Here is a 17,274-nt window from a genome sequence, read left to right as displayed (position 1 = left end):
AATTTTGAAAGTAAGATAAAAAAAAAATGTATGAATTCGGTAGATAAGTTTTTAACTCATGTTAATGTTAAAAATGTTCATTTTTATGCACTAAATAATTAAAATAAATACTATACAAAAAAAAAATTATTAGAATATAAGATTATTTAAAGTGCAAAAATTACCAATAGTTTTATCCGAAAAAAAATCATCATTTAATTGAAACGTTGAACGTCAAAGTCGGCTTTAAAAGAACTTTTTTCAAGTATTTCAAGTATATACGAATATTTTTATCTACAATTATTTCTTGGTAGGGCGTAATCATTACGTAAATTTACTGATTCAATTGAAAAATTGAAAATAAGAATAATAAGGAATCACTGATCGGATTGCATCATCTTAATCAAATTTTATTTCTCACATAGAAAGAAAGGTTACAAAATCTTTTTTCTCGAAAAAGAAAACAATACCAATTTATTATTAATACTAGTTTCTTGTGATAATATATTTTATTACAAAATATTTCATTAATTTAAAGCATTACATTAGATTTATTTTAAGCAGATATTAATTTTATACTCTAATTTATTAGAAGACGGATAATCTTTGATAATTTTTTTTTGGGGAGTAACAAATTTATCAAATCTGGCTGAGAAAATTGAACTATGGATCAGTTTCAATTTTTCGAAATCACGATCTTAATTTTCTTGACGTCAGCATATGTATTGCTCATATTTGATTACATGATGACTTAATGTATCCAATTAAAATTCTTTGATTATAGATCTTTATTTTTTTGATAGTTTTCTCTTTTAATCTTTTGGTTGTCAATTAAATTGAACATGATAAATTATAAATTGAAATCCGGAGAGTTGTAGTCGTCTCACTTGAGACTTTAAGTTAATTCACGATTAAATTATTCAAATTATTTGAAAATATGCAAATAAATTCAAATAATAATATATAATGTTGATGAATCGATAGTATAATTTATTAATTTATCCAATATGCAACTATCATGAAAAGGTAAATTTGGTTAGAGAAAAAAATAATAACGAAGAAAATTTCACAAGGATGAACAAATATAAGTAAAGAACTAATTCGTTCTAGGTTCGCGTGAAAAAAAGAATTTTACCATTCATATAATCGAAGAATTGTTATGTATAACATAATATTGTTCAATCAATTAATTAGTAAAATTGTATTTACTTGTTTATAAACTAGTACTGACGATGAAGTTTAATTTGTTTAATTTGTTTTTATTTGTTCTACTGTAAAAAAAGAAAAATTTAATATATCCGCCTATTTAAATAAAATAATTCTGAACAGGTTTATTTTTTTCACGTTTGACCAAAGCTGCTAATATCAAAATAATATTTAAGTGATAGACATAATTAGACATTTAACATGATTGAACATTATTTATTTCACAAACTTAAAATTCAGTGATATTATAGAATAACGTTATAGACTTAATAAATTATTGGAAGCCTAATTCAATTATTAGTATTTACCAAATTCGATAATGTGAATAAACTAATGATTTGACGTGATTTTTTATGAATAAAATTAAAGTACTAAACAAACAATGAATTATACTGAATCAATATTAATAATTTGTTAGTCTTATACGAATAAAATTCTTCTAAATTAAACAGATTATTCCCGCTTATTATGTGTTTTACGTATTATATGGCCTGATTCCCAAATCAACTTTAATATTGATCTTTAACACTTTTCAGATTATAATCATCAGATGTAACGTAACACATTTTTTACAAATAATAACATGATGATACTTCTTATTCATAAATGAATTATTCAAATTACAAACTAAGAGATTTATTGTTACTCTATTCTTAGTGTTTAAATAAATAATTCAGAATATACTATAAATAATAAATAGAATCTTGAGATTTAATAAAATAATTTAGAATCCATCTGTATTGAAAAAACAGTTACTGTATTATAAGTAATTCTAAATAATAAATTTTAAACATAATTATTTAAATTATAATTACCATCAGGAATTACTAATTCATCCTGTTCTTCCGAATGAAGATTTGGATTATTATAGATTTCATTTTCGTCTATAAAAAATAAAATAAAATAATTAGAAACTGATTATAAAAAATATTATTATTAAATAATAATCATATACCATCAATATAATCAAAATTATGCTTCTTTACTTGTTGTATGATTTCTTTTTTATAATCATTTTGAACATCTATAAAATATTTATCATTCAAAAAAAAAGACTCGATTTTATAATTAATCATAATTGGAATGATTTTACTTACTATTACTATTTGAATAATTTATCTGTATAATTTCAGTCACTTCAGATAATTCTTTGTTATCGTCTGATTTTTAAAAAATAATAAATTCTTTCAAAAAAGTAAAACTTTAAAATTCATAATTAAAAATTATTTACCTTCAATTATGTTAATTGATTTTGATGCGTTATCATTATTTTTGTTAATAAAATTATCAACTATATGAAATAATTAGTTGAATTATTATTAAAGTTATTTTATTTTTTAAAAAAAAAATATTTTATAATACTTACTATTATAAGGAATGTTATAATTATAGGTTTTACTGTGAAATGCTTTATAATTATATTAGTTGAATACTTAAATTAAATTAAATATAAATAATAATAATAGATAATGTACCTTCTTGTTCTTCTGTTTAATTTAAACAAATGGTAATTTAAAAACAATGTTAGTATCTTTGAAAATATAATACAAGATATATGTCTATTCATACCTTCAGTTGCATTTTTTGGTTCGGGTAGATTTTTAAATTGATAAACTTTACTTGTAAATAATCTGCTACTTGTATTGTTGTTTTCAAAATTACTTATTTCATTTATTTTTGGAGCAGTATTTGCTTTTGATTTAGATAATACGATTTTTTCAAATAATTTTTTAACTATACTCTTATTTTTTTTTAATTCATTTTGATAATTTAATCTATTCATTTCTCCTATTTTGTCATCAAGAGTATCAATATCGGGCCTTTTTGTTGGATCAGCATCCCAACATTGTTCCATTAATTCTTTATATTCTAAAGGAGTTCCTAGTACTATTTTTGGTCTCATTCCATTTATTATTTTTAGCGCAAGTTCACAATCATTTTCAAAATTAATAAAAGGTGATTGTCCTGATGAAATTTCCCACATAAGCATGCCAATACTATAAATATCAGATGCAAAAGTAGTTTGTTTCCCACAAATAACTTCTGGTGCAATATAAGGAAGATTTCCATATATACTATTTAATGGTTTATCGGCTGGTCCACAAAATCCAAAATCACTAATTTCGAATATCTGAGATATAGTAGCAAATAATATATTTCCAGAATGCAAATCTCTATGAATTGCATTTTCTTGATGAACGGAAAAAAGTGCAAAAGTAATAATATGAATTATTTGAATTCTTTCCTTCCATATAAGTTTATTATGATTTTGTTGTAAATATTCTCTTAAATTTATATCCATATGTTGCATTACAAGCATATAGTTTCCATCCGATGGGTTTTTTGTTATACCATAGCATTGAACAACTTGACCACATTTGCTACTTATAGATAAATGAGATTTACACTATAAAAAATAATGGATATTATCATATAGATTATTTTATTTTCAAATAATTTTAAATTACATACCTCTTCAAACCAACTTCTATTAGCTCTTTCAACATTTTCTAACTTTTTGAGTATTACTCTTTTCCTTCCAAATCTTTCTAATTGTTTTGCTTTTGAATCCCATTCATCATAACGTCCATCAGTCCAAACTGCCGTATAAATTTCAGAGCATCCACCTCTAGTTAAATAATTGATATTTTGTAAATTATTATATGGGATCCATTCTACTATCCTATCTGGGTTAATTGTTTCCATTTGACATTGTTGTATTAAATTATCAATATCATTATTTCCAGATGTCCAATTTGAAAAATTTGATTTTAAATAATTTCGAACACAATGTTCACAGTATAACGTAGCTAAACATTCATCATGACAGTTTTCACAAATTCTTTTTGTTCCTTCATTATAAAGAAGTTTATAATAATCAGAATCTTTATTTAACCTTTTTATTGCATATGATTTTTCATTTTTTGTAAGAGATTTATCAGCAAGAACAGTTTTTTTTTTAAATTCGTATTGTTTATCTAGGGTATTTTGAATATTATAATCTGTTAATGAATATGCTTTATTCATTACATTACTGACTAATTCTTTTCGAATTTCAGTCATGATGAACTTTAAAAAAATTTAATTAAAAAAAAAATTATAATGATTTAAAAAGAATGGGTGGAGTAAATCATTTCGTTATTGTATTGTATAGACAAATATGTCGTGTAACATCAAAAATGTTCGTTCATTGAACAAATATTATTTATTGATTGTACTGTACCACAAAAGTGCTAATTTATTTTTTTTGAAATAGAAGTTGATAGAATAATTTTATATTATCCACGCCTTAAAACATATTTTATAATTTTTCATACGTGAAACACTCAAATGTTCAAATTTAAAACGTCATCTATAACCAAATGAGTTTTATAATCCATATCATTGTCAAAATTAATCATAATTTAATTGCTAAATTTTTACTTCAAAATCAAACAATTCAAAATATCACTTTAGAAAATAATTGTTGGAAACGCTTGTTTTACCTTCAAAATTGTAGGTTTAGAGTTTTATAATTAATTGAACGAAATCAAAAAATTTTCTCATCACATTAAAAAAGTTTATCAAAAGTTTAATTTATTATTAAATCACAATTTAATATTTTAGATAACAAATTTCCATGAACAAGAATTCCTTCAATAAAAATTTTCTCATCTTCTAAATTAATATTTTTTAAATCATTATTTATATCATAATTCTTAATATTTATACATATACAATGATTTATTCCAGTAAATTCATCATCAATTATTTTATCTATAAATACTAATTTACCAGTATATAAATTATATAAAAAAATACTTGAACTAAGTAAATCATGTTTTAATATATTCGGTAATTTACGATTTTTGTTGTTGAATTTTAAAAGGAAAGTTTGTGTTAAAGGATTATATGATGAAAAATTTATTGTATATGATGATTGTACGAAGAATGGAATTCCATTATATATTGATATGATCTAAAAAATAAAAAAGAAAATTATTCATTTTTTTTTAAAAAAAAAATTATTTCATAAAAAAAGATTGTAATTGTAAGATATTAAAAAAAAATTACATACACGACATTTTAATTTATTTTCGTAAAAAGATTTAATTTCATCAATGAAAACGATTGGAATAATTTGATTCCATCGCTTACATATTATTCTTAAATTTAAAAATTGCTTTATGCTTTTTAAATAAAAATTAATTTTCGATAAATACCATAAGTAAAATATAAGAAGAAAAAAAAAATTTGAATTAATTACCTGGATTCATAAAACAATTTAGTAAATATGCCAATTAAAAGTTCATTTGGTAATGACATTGTGACATAAAATCGAAAGTTTAAAAGAAAATCAAAAAAAAAAAAAATCAATTTTGATTGAGGCGTTTAGACGTCATCATTACCACCTTCTTATATCACAGATCGACATAACACAGTTATTTATTCCATTTATTTACATTATCTGTTATTGTATGACCCTAAATGATTGGTCACACGTTTATGATACTAAATAAATAAGCCCCTTGTAATTATTTAAACCAAAATTATATTAAGTATGGTCAGCGGATCCTTTATAAACCTTTTATAAAAAATTGACCTTTTTTTATCGTAAATTTACTTTGTAATCTTAATAATTCATTAGATTTCGTTACGAATTTTATTATAAAAAACAAAAAAATATTTTATAACGTTAATTCTTTGAGGTAAAATTTTTCTTTTTTCGAAATTTTTTTCATGTTGATTTTTTTATATTTTTCATAATTTTCACGTTTTTAAGCGTTGGATTATCAAGGGGTGGTTGATCATGATATTACCACAAAATAAAAATTTATATCCTACATGTCGTATTTGTCGCAGTGATGAACCAAATTCTTTTATTGCCCCTTGTAAATGTAAAGGTAAATAACGATTATTTTTTTTTTAAAAAAAAAAAATTTAATATATTTTATTTATTGAAGGTACGGTAAAGTATGTTCATAGAACTTGTTTGATGCAGTGGAGAAAAAGATTAGTGTCGAATGGGTCAAATAGAAGGGAATTAGATACATGCACTCTTTGTAATTTCCGTTATATCGTTAAACAAAATTCAAAATTCGGAAATGTTATGACTCGACTAGGTAATTGTTCAAAAATATTATCTCTATTATCATGTATTTTTTTTTAAAAAAAAAATATTTATATTTATTTTATTCCATTTAATTAGATATTCGATTTATTATAACTTGTATAATAATTTTAATTATGTTATTACCGAGTGGATATATAATGAAATTAATTATTTCGTTAACGTCAAAATTATATTTGCGTGATGTTGAAATAAATAATGTTCTGGTTTGTTCTACATTAACTAAATCATCAACAATAATATTAAAAGATTTTTATAATTCATTAATTACAACTATATCGGATAAAGATTTTTGGATCAAAGTTATGTGTAATGATACAATACAGCATCTTTGTTTAGGTTTATTTTTTCTTGGGTCTGTTAGTAATATTGTTACCGCTTATTTTGTTATAGATGAATTATTAGATTTATTTCATCAACAACAATTACAGCAACAACAACATCAACAACAACAACAACAATTCTTACATGATAATTTTGAATATCTAAATAAGAAATTTATTTTATGGGGTTGTTGTGCAGTGGTAACTTCACTTTGGTTTCATTATAGTTTATCGTCACTCAAAGTGACTACAAATCAGGTATTATATATATATATACATATATGTATATTTTTTTTTATATATTTCTTTAAAAAATAATAAAATTTAATATTACTTTTTTATCTTTTTATTTTAGGAAGAATTTCCATTATTGATATTAAGATGGGTTACAATAAGTATGGCTGTACTTGATTTTGGTTTAAGAAGAATTTTTTGGCAATTAAGCAAAATTAATTTTGATGATGGCGAAGTTTTATCTATACAAAAAATTGATTTTAATGAATTATAATAATTTATATTGATTATAGGTGGTAATGATTATTTTAAAATTTTGAACGTTTTTTTTTTTTTTTGATTTAAAAAAAAAGTTGTATTAGTATGTAAAGTATTAGTATGTAAATTTTAAAGCGTGAAAAAAAAAACACTTTATGTGATTTCTATGAACAATTTTATTTTTAAAACGTGAATAGACTTAAATTATATAGTTTTTTTTATTTCTACATTAAAAATAAATAGAAATAAATTTCTTACCAAATTATAAATCGAATTTTCTTATAAAAAACGTTATTAATCACTTTTTTTTTTATTTTGTGAGCGATTCAGTCAGTCAATGAGCAATAACTGAATATTAGTATAAATAAAAATATACGCTATAATTTTATTGCAAAAAAAATTCTACGATACGTTGAGAAATTGTTATCGAACGGTTTACATTCTTGTACTGATTTCGTTCACACGCTACCTAAAATAACGACACAAATTAATTAGAATTATGTTGGCCGCTCCAGCGAAGAAATTTTGATTTTTTTAGACTAATTTACCTCCGTGAAACATTAAAATGAATATTATTTATATTTTTTGACACCCATTAAATCTTTTCCTACCGGGTAGTAAATGACGATCCATCCTCATGTGAGTTACATAACATATTTGTTTTTATAAATAATGGAATGTTTGAATTATAAAATTTCCGCCGCTCTTTTTCCTCATTAAATTTTACAAGCTAACGTTATTATTTTTAAAAAAAAAATTGTTCATCATGACTTCTATTCGAAACGACATAGTTTTTACTGCGTACAATAGAGCATATGCATTAACAGATTATAATATTCAAAATACTATAGATAAACAATGCGAATTTAGGAAAAAAACTGTTCTTGCTGACAAATCTCTTACAAAAAATGAAAAATCATATGCAATAAAACAGTTAAATAAAGATTCTGATTATTATAAACTTCTTTATAATGAAGGAACAAAAAGAATTTGTGAAAATTGTCATGATGAATGTTTAGCTACGTTATTTTGTGAACATTGTGTTCGAAATTATTTAAAATCGAATTTTTCAAATTGGACATCTGGAAATAATGATATTGATAATTTAATACAACAATGTCAAATGGAAACAATTGAACCAGATAGGATAGTAGAATGGATTCCATATAATAATTTACAAAATATTAATTATTTAACTAAAGGTGGATGCTCTGAAATTTATACGGCAAGTTGGATTGATGGAAGTTATGATGAATGGGATTCAAAAGAAAAACAACTAAAAAGATTTGGAAGGCAAAAAGTAATACTCAAAAAGTTAGAAAATGTTGAAAGTGCTAATAGAAGTTGGTTTGAAGAGGTATGTAATTTAAAATTATTTGAAAATGATGATTCAAAATTCTTTTATATTAATATGCATTAATTTTAATAGGGTAAATCTCATTTATCTATAAGTAACAAATATGCTCAAGTTGTTGAATGTTATGGTTTAACAAAAAATCCATCGAATGAAAATTATATGCTTGTAATTAGTCGTTTGGATATAAATTTAAGAGAATATTTACAACAAAATCATAATAAACTTAAATGGAAAGAAAGAATTCAAATAATTAATGTTATTGTTGATGCACTTCATCAAATCCATCGAGAAAATGCAATTCATAGAGATTTACATTCCGGAAACATATTATTTAGTCAATTGATTCAACAGTTCCGAATCAGTGATTTTGGATTTTGTGGACCAGCTGATAAACCATTAAATAGTATATATGGAAATCTTCCTTATATAGCTCCCGAAGTTATTGTAAAAATGGAGTATTCTTTTGCGTCTGATGTCTATAGTATTGGTATGCTTATGTGGGAAATCTCATCCGGACAACCACCTTTTATTAATTTTGAAAATGATTATTATCTTGCAATGAATATAATAAATGGAATGAGGCCAAAAATAGTACCGGGAACTCCTTTAGAATATGAAGAATTAATGGAACAATGTTGGGATGCTGATCCAACAAAAAGACCTGATATTGATACTCTAGGTGATAAAATAGATGAAATGAATAGATTAAATTTTCAAAATGAATTAAAAAAAAATAAAAGCATAATTAAAAAATTAATTGAAAAAACTAGATTATCTAAACCAAAAACAAATACTATTTCAAAAATAAGTGAAATAAATAATTTTGAAAATAACAATACAAGTAGCAGATTATTTACAAGTAAAGTTTATCAATTTAAAAATCTACCTGAACCAAAAAATGCAACTGAAGGTATGAGAAGACACAAATATACATTATGTTTTGCATATTACTAACAATCTAACATTAATTTTAAATATCTTTTAAACTAATAAACAGAAGAACAAGAAGGTATCTATTATAATTATTTTAGTTATACTGAGTTAAATTTAAAGTATTTGACTAACATAATAATTATAAAGCATTTCATAGTAAACCTTATAGCTATAATATCCCTTATAATAGTAAGTATTTTATTGAAATATTTTTAAATTCGATAATACTAATAACTGTTTTGGTTTATTAATTAATCCATTTAGTTGATGATTTTAATGACAAGGATGTTAGTAAAACATCTAGTACATCAAAATCAAGTAATATAATTAAAGGTGAACAATTACTATTAATTTTAAAGTTATATTCTTTGAAAAAAATTGTTAACTTTTTATTAATGATTAGATGACGATAAAAAATTATCTGAAGTATTTGAAAATATGCAAATAAATTCAAATAATAATTGTAAGTAAAATCATACTAATTACGATTAAATATACAAATTGTAATTTTAATAATATTGTAATTTTAATAATAACAATAATTTTTATAGATATTCAAAATGATAATAAAATAGAAATTATACAGCAAGTAAATAAGCACAACATTGATTATATTGATGGTATATGATTTATAAAATAATAAAATCTTGTAATCAATTTAATCAATTTCTAATTATTTTATTTTTTTATAGATGAAGATGCAATATATAATAATCCAAATCTTCATTCAGAAGAACAAGATGAATTGGAAATTCCTGATGGTAATTATAATATGTTTTATATTTAAAGAGTTAATGTTTAGACTCTTTTACAATTAATGAACTAATTTTTTTTTTAGATGGATTCTAAATTACTTTACAAATTTTTTTCAACGATTATATTTTACAATTATTATTCATATTTTTCTTATTCAGAATTATTTAAACACTAAGAATAGAGTAATAACTAGTAAGTCTCTTAGTTTGTAATTTGAATAATTCATTTTTTAACACTGAATAAATTATATTATTATTATTATTGAAATTTGTTTATTATGAATTAAAAATCAAATTTAATGTTATTTAATCAGTTCATATAAATATTACTGTATGTTAGAATACTATATAAATTCCTGGATATACAGTTATAATTTTGCCGACTTATTAATACAGAAAAATTATGTTATTACCGAGTGGATATATAATGAAATTAATTATTTCGTTAACGTCAAAATTATATTTGCGTGATGTTGAAATAAATAATGTTCTGGTTTGTTCTACATTAACTAAATCATCAACAATAATATTAATAGAGGTTGGAACCGACCAAAAAAACCTTAATCGATTAATAATCGATTAATATTAAAATATTAAAAAATTTTTTTTTTTGACCGCAGATTGCACCAAATTGTTTTTGATCATACATTTAGTTATAGGAAAGTCTTGTTTATTATTATTATCATTAAAAAATTAATACAAATTCTTCCAAGTTCGGAGAACACGTGACCAAAAATTCACAGCTCTGGGCCGCATTAGATAATTTGACCAGAATTATGGGTTGATAATTTTAATCGATTAACCGTCTTAGTCGATTAATTAATCGATTAACCTTAATCGATTCCAAACTCTAAATATTAAAAGATTTTTATAATTCATCAATTACAATTGTATCGGACAAAGATTTTATGAATTATTAGATTTATTTCATCAATAACAATTACAGCAACAACAGAAACAACAACAATTCTTACATGATAATAATTTTGAAATTCTAAATAAGAAATTTATTTATGGGGTGTTCAGTGGTAAAGGGATGGCGTTACCACCGATTTGTGCGGGTCGAAAGGAAATTTGTGAGGGTTAATTTACAGGATTCGGTCAACAATAGACGACAATCAGAGTAAATCGTAAGAAATTGGCAGGGTTCGGCAACAATTAGCAATAAAACTATAAACAGTGTATTTTTTATCGAATGTGTAACAATCGAAAATAAATTGACAATAAAAACAATAACGAAATTTATAAAAATTGGAGTGATCAGCGGGTTCTTTATTAACAAATACAAAAGAATTCACAATATTACTGCCTCTGCCGGCACTCTGTAATATTCCCAAGGTACTATCTAAGTGTTAATAACCGAAAAATCACTGCCCCTGAAACCCCTGCGAAAACTCTTCCCTTAAATATTGCTCGAAATTTGGGACGATTAGTTCTTTGGCCAACTCGCCCATTGTCCGACTCGTCCAAAGTACGACTCGTCTTCCGGTCAAATCGTACGAATCGCCCATCACAGCCATAATTGGTTCTCGCTAAGCCATACGCCACATTATACTATTTTTTTTTTATTCTTAATTTATTTATTGCGCAGTACAATTTATAAGCTTTCGAAGCAAATCATAGTATAAAATACTACCTACTAACTCCATATCAATTATGGATGTATTAACAAAAGCTAATACTAAAAACTAATCTAAGCACTAAAAACAAATAAACTATTTAAAAAACAATAATATTACAAATTATACAGATCTGGTCTATGAGTATACCTCACGTTTCATTATATGGCATATTAATAACTAAGCTATGATTACTAACTATATTTTCTATTATAATTTCTTTTTCTTTTTTTGATTTTTTTAACATTTTGTTGATTTTTTTTATTATTGTTATTTACGCCACATTATACTATAAACTACATTATAAATAATAGACTATACTAATATGATATAAACTATATAAAATAATATATTTCCCGGCTAGAAATGACGTAATTTAAATTTTAGGATTTATGTCATCATCCATTTTAGGAAATGCAAAATTCCGGCCAGAATTATATTAACTATAAGTGTCTAAAAATGGAAATGTGTAACATCATGGTCTTAACCCCTCTCCCCCTTTGAAAATGACGTCTTTCTGGCCATCCCCTAACTACACTTTGTTTCATTATAGTTTATCGTCACTCAAAATGACTACAAATCAGGTTATTTTATATAAATATAAATTTTTTATACATATATTTCTTTAAAAATAATAAAATTTAATATTACTTTTTATCTTTTTATTTAGGAAGAATTTCCATTATTGATATTAAGATGGGTTACAATAAGTATGGCTGTACTTGATTTTGGTTTAAGAAGAATTTTTTGGCAATTAAGCAAAATTAATTTTGATGATGGCGAAGTTTTATCTATACAAAAAATTGATTTTAATGAATTATAATAATTTATTATTGATTATAGGTGGTAATGATTATTTTAAAATTTTGAACGTTTTTTTTTTTTTGATTTTAAAAAAAAGTTGTATTAGTATGTAAAGTATTAGTATGTAAATTTTAAAGCGTGAAAAAAAAACACTTTATGTGATTTCTATGAACAATTTTATTTTTAAAACGTGAATAGACTTAAATTATATAGTTTTTTTATTTCTACATTAAAAAATAAATAGAAATAAATTTCTTACCAAATTATAAATCGAATTTTCTTATAAAAAACGTTATTAATCACTTTTTTTTTTTGATTTTGTGAGCGATTCAGTCAGTCAATGATCAATAATTTGTATGAATAAAAATATACGCTATAATTTTATTGCATAAAAAATTCTACGATACGTTGAGAAATTGTTATCGAACGGTTTACATTCTTGTACTGATTTCGTTCACACGCTACCTAAAATAAAGACACAAATTAATTAGAATTATGTTGGCCGTTCCAGCGAAGAAATTTTGATTTTTTTAGACTAATTTACCTCCGTGAAACATTAAAATGAATATTATTTATATTTTTTGACACCCATTAAATCTTTTCCTACCGGGTAGTAAATGACGATCCATCCTCATGTGAGTTACATAACATATTTGTTTTTATAAATAATGGAATGTTTGAATTATAAAATTTCCGCCGCTCTTTTTCCTCATTAAATTTTACAAGCTAACGTTATTATTTTCTAAAAAATTGTTCATCATGACTTCTATTCGAAACGACATAGTTTTTACTGCGTACAATAGAGCATATTCATTAATAGATTATAATATCCAAAATACCTTAGACAAACAATTTGAATTTACGAAAAAAACTATTCTTGCTGATAAATCTCTTACAAAAAATGAAAAATCATATGCAATAAAAGAGTTAAATAAAGATTTTGATTATTATAAACTTTTTGAAAATGAAGGAACAAAAAGAATTTGTGAAAATTGTCATGATGAATGTTTAGCTACGTTATACTGTGAACATTGTGTTCGAAATTATTTAAAATCGAATTTTTCAAATTGGACATCTGGAAATAATGATATTGATAATTTAATACAGCAATGTCAAATAGAAACACTTAATCTAAATAAAATAGTAGAATGGATTCCATATAATAATTTACAAAATATTAATTATTTAACTAAAGGTGGATGCTCTGAAATTTATACGGCAGATTGGATTGATGGAAGTTATGATGAATGGGATTCAAAAGAAAAACAACTAAAAAGATTTGGAAGGCAAAAAGTAATACTCAAAAAGTTAGAAAATGTTGAAAGTGCTAATAGAAGTTGGTTTGAAGAGGTATGTAATTTAAAATTATTTGAAAATGATGATTCAAAATTCTTTTATATTAATATGCATTAACTTTCATAGGGTAAATCTCATTTATCTATAAGTAACAAATATTCACAAGTTGTTGAATGTTATGGTTTAACAAAAAATCCATCAAATGAAAATTATATGCTTGTAATGTGTCGTTTTGGTATAAATTTAAGAGAATATTTACAACAAAATCATAATAAACTTACATGGAAAGAAAGAATTCAAATAATTAAATCTATTACTAATGCACTTTGTCAAATCCGTCGAGAAAATGCAATTCATAGAGATTTACATTCCGGAAACATATTATTTGGTCAATTTGTTCAACAGTTCCGAATCAGTGATTTTGGATTTTGTGGACCAGCTGATAAACCATTAAATAGTATATATGGAAATCTTCCTTATATAGCTCCCGAAGTTATTGTAAAAATGGAGTATTCTTTTGCGTCTGATGTCTATAGTATTGGTATGCTTATGTGGGAAATCTCATCCGGACAACCACCTTTTATTAATTTTGAAAATGATTATTATCTTGCAATGAATATAATAAATGGAATGAGGCCAAAAATAGTACCAGGAACTCCTTTAGAATATAAAAAATTAATGGAACAATGTTGGGATGCTGATTCAACAAAAAGGCCTGATATTAATACTCTTGTTAATAAAATAGTTGAAATGAATAGGTTAAATTATCAAAATGAATTAAAAAAAAATAAAAGCATAATTGAAAAATTAATTGAAAAAACTAGATTATCTAAACCAAAAGCAAATACTATTTCAAAAGTAAATGAAATAGATAATTTTGAAAATAGCAATACAAGTAGCAGATTATTTACAAGTAAAGTTTATCAATTTAAAAATCTACCTGAACCAAAAAATGCAACTGAAGGTATGAGAAGACACAAATATACATTATGTTTTGCATATTACAAACAATCTAACATTAATTTTAAATATCTCATTTGAACTAATAAACAGAAGAACAAGAGGGTATATATTATTATTATTTTATACTGAGTTAAATTTAAAGTATTTGGCTAACATAATGATTATAAAGCATTTCATAGTAAACCTTATAGCTATAATATCCCTTATAATAGTAAGTATTTTATTGAAATATTTTTAAATTCGATAACGATAATACTAATAACCGTTTTGGTTTATTAATTAATCCATTTAGTTGATGATTTTAATGACAAGGATGTTAGTAAAACATCTAATACATCAAAATCAAGTAATATAATTAAAGGTGAACAATTACTATTAATTTTAAAGTTATATTCTTTGAAAAAAATTGTTAACTTTTTATTAATGATTAGATGACGATAAAAAATTATCTGAAGTATTTGAAGATATGCAAATAAATTCAAATAATAATTGTAAGTAAAATCATACTAATTACGATTAAATATACAAATTGTAATTTTAATAATAATAATTAATTTTTATAGATATTCAAAATGATAATAAAATAAAAATTATACAGCAAGTAAATAAGCATAACATTGATTATATTGATGGTATATGATTTATAAAATAATAAAATCTTGTAATCAATTTAATCAATTTCTAATTATTTTATTTTTTTATAGATGAAGATGCAATATATAATAATCCAAATCTTCATTCAGAAGAACAAGATGAATTGGAAATTCTTGATGGTAATTATAATATGTTTTATATTTAAAGAGTTTAGACTCTTTTACGAATAATGAACTAATTTTTTTTTTTTTAAATAGATGGATTCTAAATTACTTTACAAATTTTTTTCAACAATTATATTTTACAATTATTATTCATATTTTTCTTATCCAGAATTATTTAAACACTAAGAATAGAGTAGATTATTAGTTTGTAATTTGAATAATTCATTTTTTAACACTGAATAAATTATATTATTATTTTATTATTATTGATATCTGTTTATTATGAATTAATGTTATTTAATTGGTTCGTATAAATATTACATTAAAATATATAAAATTCCTGGATATACAGTTATAATTTTGTCGATTTATTAATACAGGTTCCAGAAGTTCTTATTGTGATATTGTCGTTCCTGTAATCCTGTAATGACCATCCGTAAGTTTGCATGAAAAGTCATGGAGGACATGGACACATATAATGAAGGATTAGAGAATAGAACCGCCAAGTGGGCTGTTAATAAATATAAACTGCTTTAATTATTATAGTATGAGATATACACTTTCCCAATATATACTTCTGTTAATCTTTTGCATTAAAAAGAATGTACAGTATATTCTCCCCAACAAGAAATTTTTAATACTTATTCATTGCTAAAAATAATAAAAATATCAGTAATTTTATATTGATTCATTATCCTCATTATTCGCAGAATAACACGTAAAAAGACTTTTAATTGTAAATATACAATGTAAAATTTAAGTTTCTCTCTAACTTGGCAATTTCAGTTATTATTATTATTATTATTTGCTAATTACTTTTTTTATTCATAGAATTGTGCCAAAGATTTTTATTAGTTTGTTATATTATTGAATTTGATAAATATTAACAGTACATTTTATTTTAAATTATTATTAAATTAATAATTGCTATGTTATTTTTAAACTTATTAAATTTGTAATAATATTCTCTAATGTCACAGATAACATATTTAAATTTTACATTACAATTCAATATTAATAAATTATATTCGCATTGCGTAATTATGATATTATATTCATTTATATATTATGATAATAAGATTTAGCATATCATCACTCAAAGTAACAACAAGATATTTTTTTTATTATACATTTTTGATTTCCATTATGAAAATAAAGATGGCCTACAATAAATACAGAAATATTTTTGGCGGTTAAACAAGATTTGCGTGGCTTAAATTTGAAAATTTTTATTTAAAAGTTCATGAATTCATTTGCGAATTTTTTTTTTCAGATCAGGTTAAGTCAGGTTATATCGGCAAATTATCTGTTTGGTTGACCAAAAAAAAAAATATGGTTTATTTCATATATTTTTATTAAATATAAAAAACATCGTAAAACATTTTTTTTTTAATATAAAAACATTTTTACAACATTTTTATTAAAATATTGAAAAAACGTTACAAAACGTTTGTTTTTTTAATATAATATTTGGAAAAAAATGTTTTTGCAGTATTTTTGTTAAAGCATTAATGTGAAACATTTTTTAATATAATATTATGAAAAAAATGTTTCGTTGAGTTTGAAATAACTGGTCATTTGTGTCTGAGTCATTTGAATCAAATTTAGTCGACATTATGTATATTGATTACAAATAAACCTGTTAATGCAATACTCAACTTTCTCTAGAATTCTACTTT

The 17,274-nt window shown here is 23.1% G+C and overlaps 5 protein-coding genes across 5 annotated transcripts; 3 read left to right on the top strand and 2 right to left on the bottom strand.

Annotated features, from left to right (window-relative positions):
• Nucleotides 1–1,971: 1,971 nt before the first annotated feature.
• OCT59_029783 (uncharacterized protein) lies at nt 1,972–2,752 on the bottom strand (the record flags this gene model as incomplete). Its single annotated transcript, XM_066146203.1, has 6 exons — nt 1,972–2,069; nt 2,141–2,209; nt 2,283–2,345; nt 2,417–2,476; nt 2,552–2,583; nt 2,661–2,752. The coding sequence occupies 6 exons, from the start codon at nt 2,750–2,752 to the stop codon at nt 1,972–1,974; spliced, it is 414 nt and encodes a 137-aa protein (XP_065994873.1).
• Nucleotides 2,753–4,726: 1,974 nt separating this feature from the next.
• Nucleotides 4,727–5,504, bottom strand: OCT59_029782 (uncharacterized protein). Its single transcript, XM_025332120.2, has 3 exons — nt 5,432–5,504; nt 5,243–5,354; nt 4,727–5,143 (listed from the first exon to the last, which is right to left on the bottom strand). The coding sequence occupies exons 1-3, from the start codon at nt 5,488–5,490 to the stop codon at nt 4,757–4,759; spliced, it is 558 nt and encodes a 185-aa protein (XP_025176849.1). The 5' UTR covers nt 5,491–5,504; the 3' UTR covers nt 4,727–4,756.
• A 272-nt stretch (nt 5,505–5,776) lies between these two features.
• OCT59_029781 (uncharacterized protein) lies at nt 5,777–7,126 on the top strand (the record flags this gene model as incomplete). The annotated part of the gene is made up of 4 exons (XM_025318142.2): nt 5,777–6,068; nt 6,129–6,287; nt 6,374–6,876; nt 6,974–7,126. Exons 1-4 carry the CDS (start codon nt 5,975–5,977, stop codon nt 7,124–7,126), a joined length of 909 nt encoding a protein of 302 aa, XP_025176850.1. The 5' UTR covers nt 5,777–5,974.
• A 1,965-nt stretch (nt 7,127–9,091) lies between these two features.
• OCT59_029780 (uncharacterized protein) lies at nt 9,092–10,249 on the top strand (the record flags this gene model as incomplete). The annotated part of the gene is made up of 8 exons (XM_066146202.1): nt 9,092–9,146; nt 9,465–9,476; nt 9,548–9,589; nt 9,665–9,733; nt 9,804–9,863; nt 9,952–10,020; nt 10,093–10,161; nt 10,239–10,249. 8 exons carry the CDS (start codon nt 9,092–9,094, stop codon nt 10,247–10,249), a joined length of 387 nt encoding a protein of 128 aa, XP_065994872.1.
• Nucleotides 10,250–14,552: 4,303 nt separating this feature from the next.
• OCT59_029779 (uncharacterized protein) lies at nt 14,553–15,873 on the top strand (the record flags this gene model as incomplete). The annotated part of the gene is made up of 9 exons (XM_066146201.1): nt 14,553–14,632; nt 14,699–14,838; nt 14,928–14,939; nt 15,007–15,048; nt 15,130–15,198; nt 15,269–15,328; nt 15,401–15,469; nt 15,542–15,610; nt 15,689–15,873. The coding sequence occupies 9 exons, from the start codon at nt 14,553–14,555 to the stop codon at nt 15,697–15,699; spliced, it is 552 nt and encodes a 183-aa protein (XP_065994871.1). The 3' UTR covers nt 15,700–15,873.
• Between the last annotated feature and the right edge of the window lie 1,401 nt (nt 15,874–17,274).

The sequence above is a fragment of the Rhizophagus irregularis genome, chromosome 9 (genome assembly GCF_026210795.1).
Source record: "Rhizophagus irregularis chromosome 9, complete sequence".
Taxonomy (NCBI): Eukaryota; Fungi; Glomeromycota; class Glomeromycetes; order Glomerales; family Glomeraceae; genus Rhizophagus; species Rhizophagus irregularis.
Note: the sequence above shows the minus strand (reverse complement) of the source record. Positions and strands in the feature narration are given on the sequence as shown.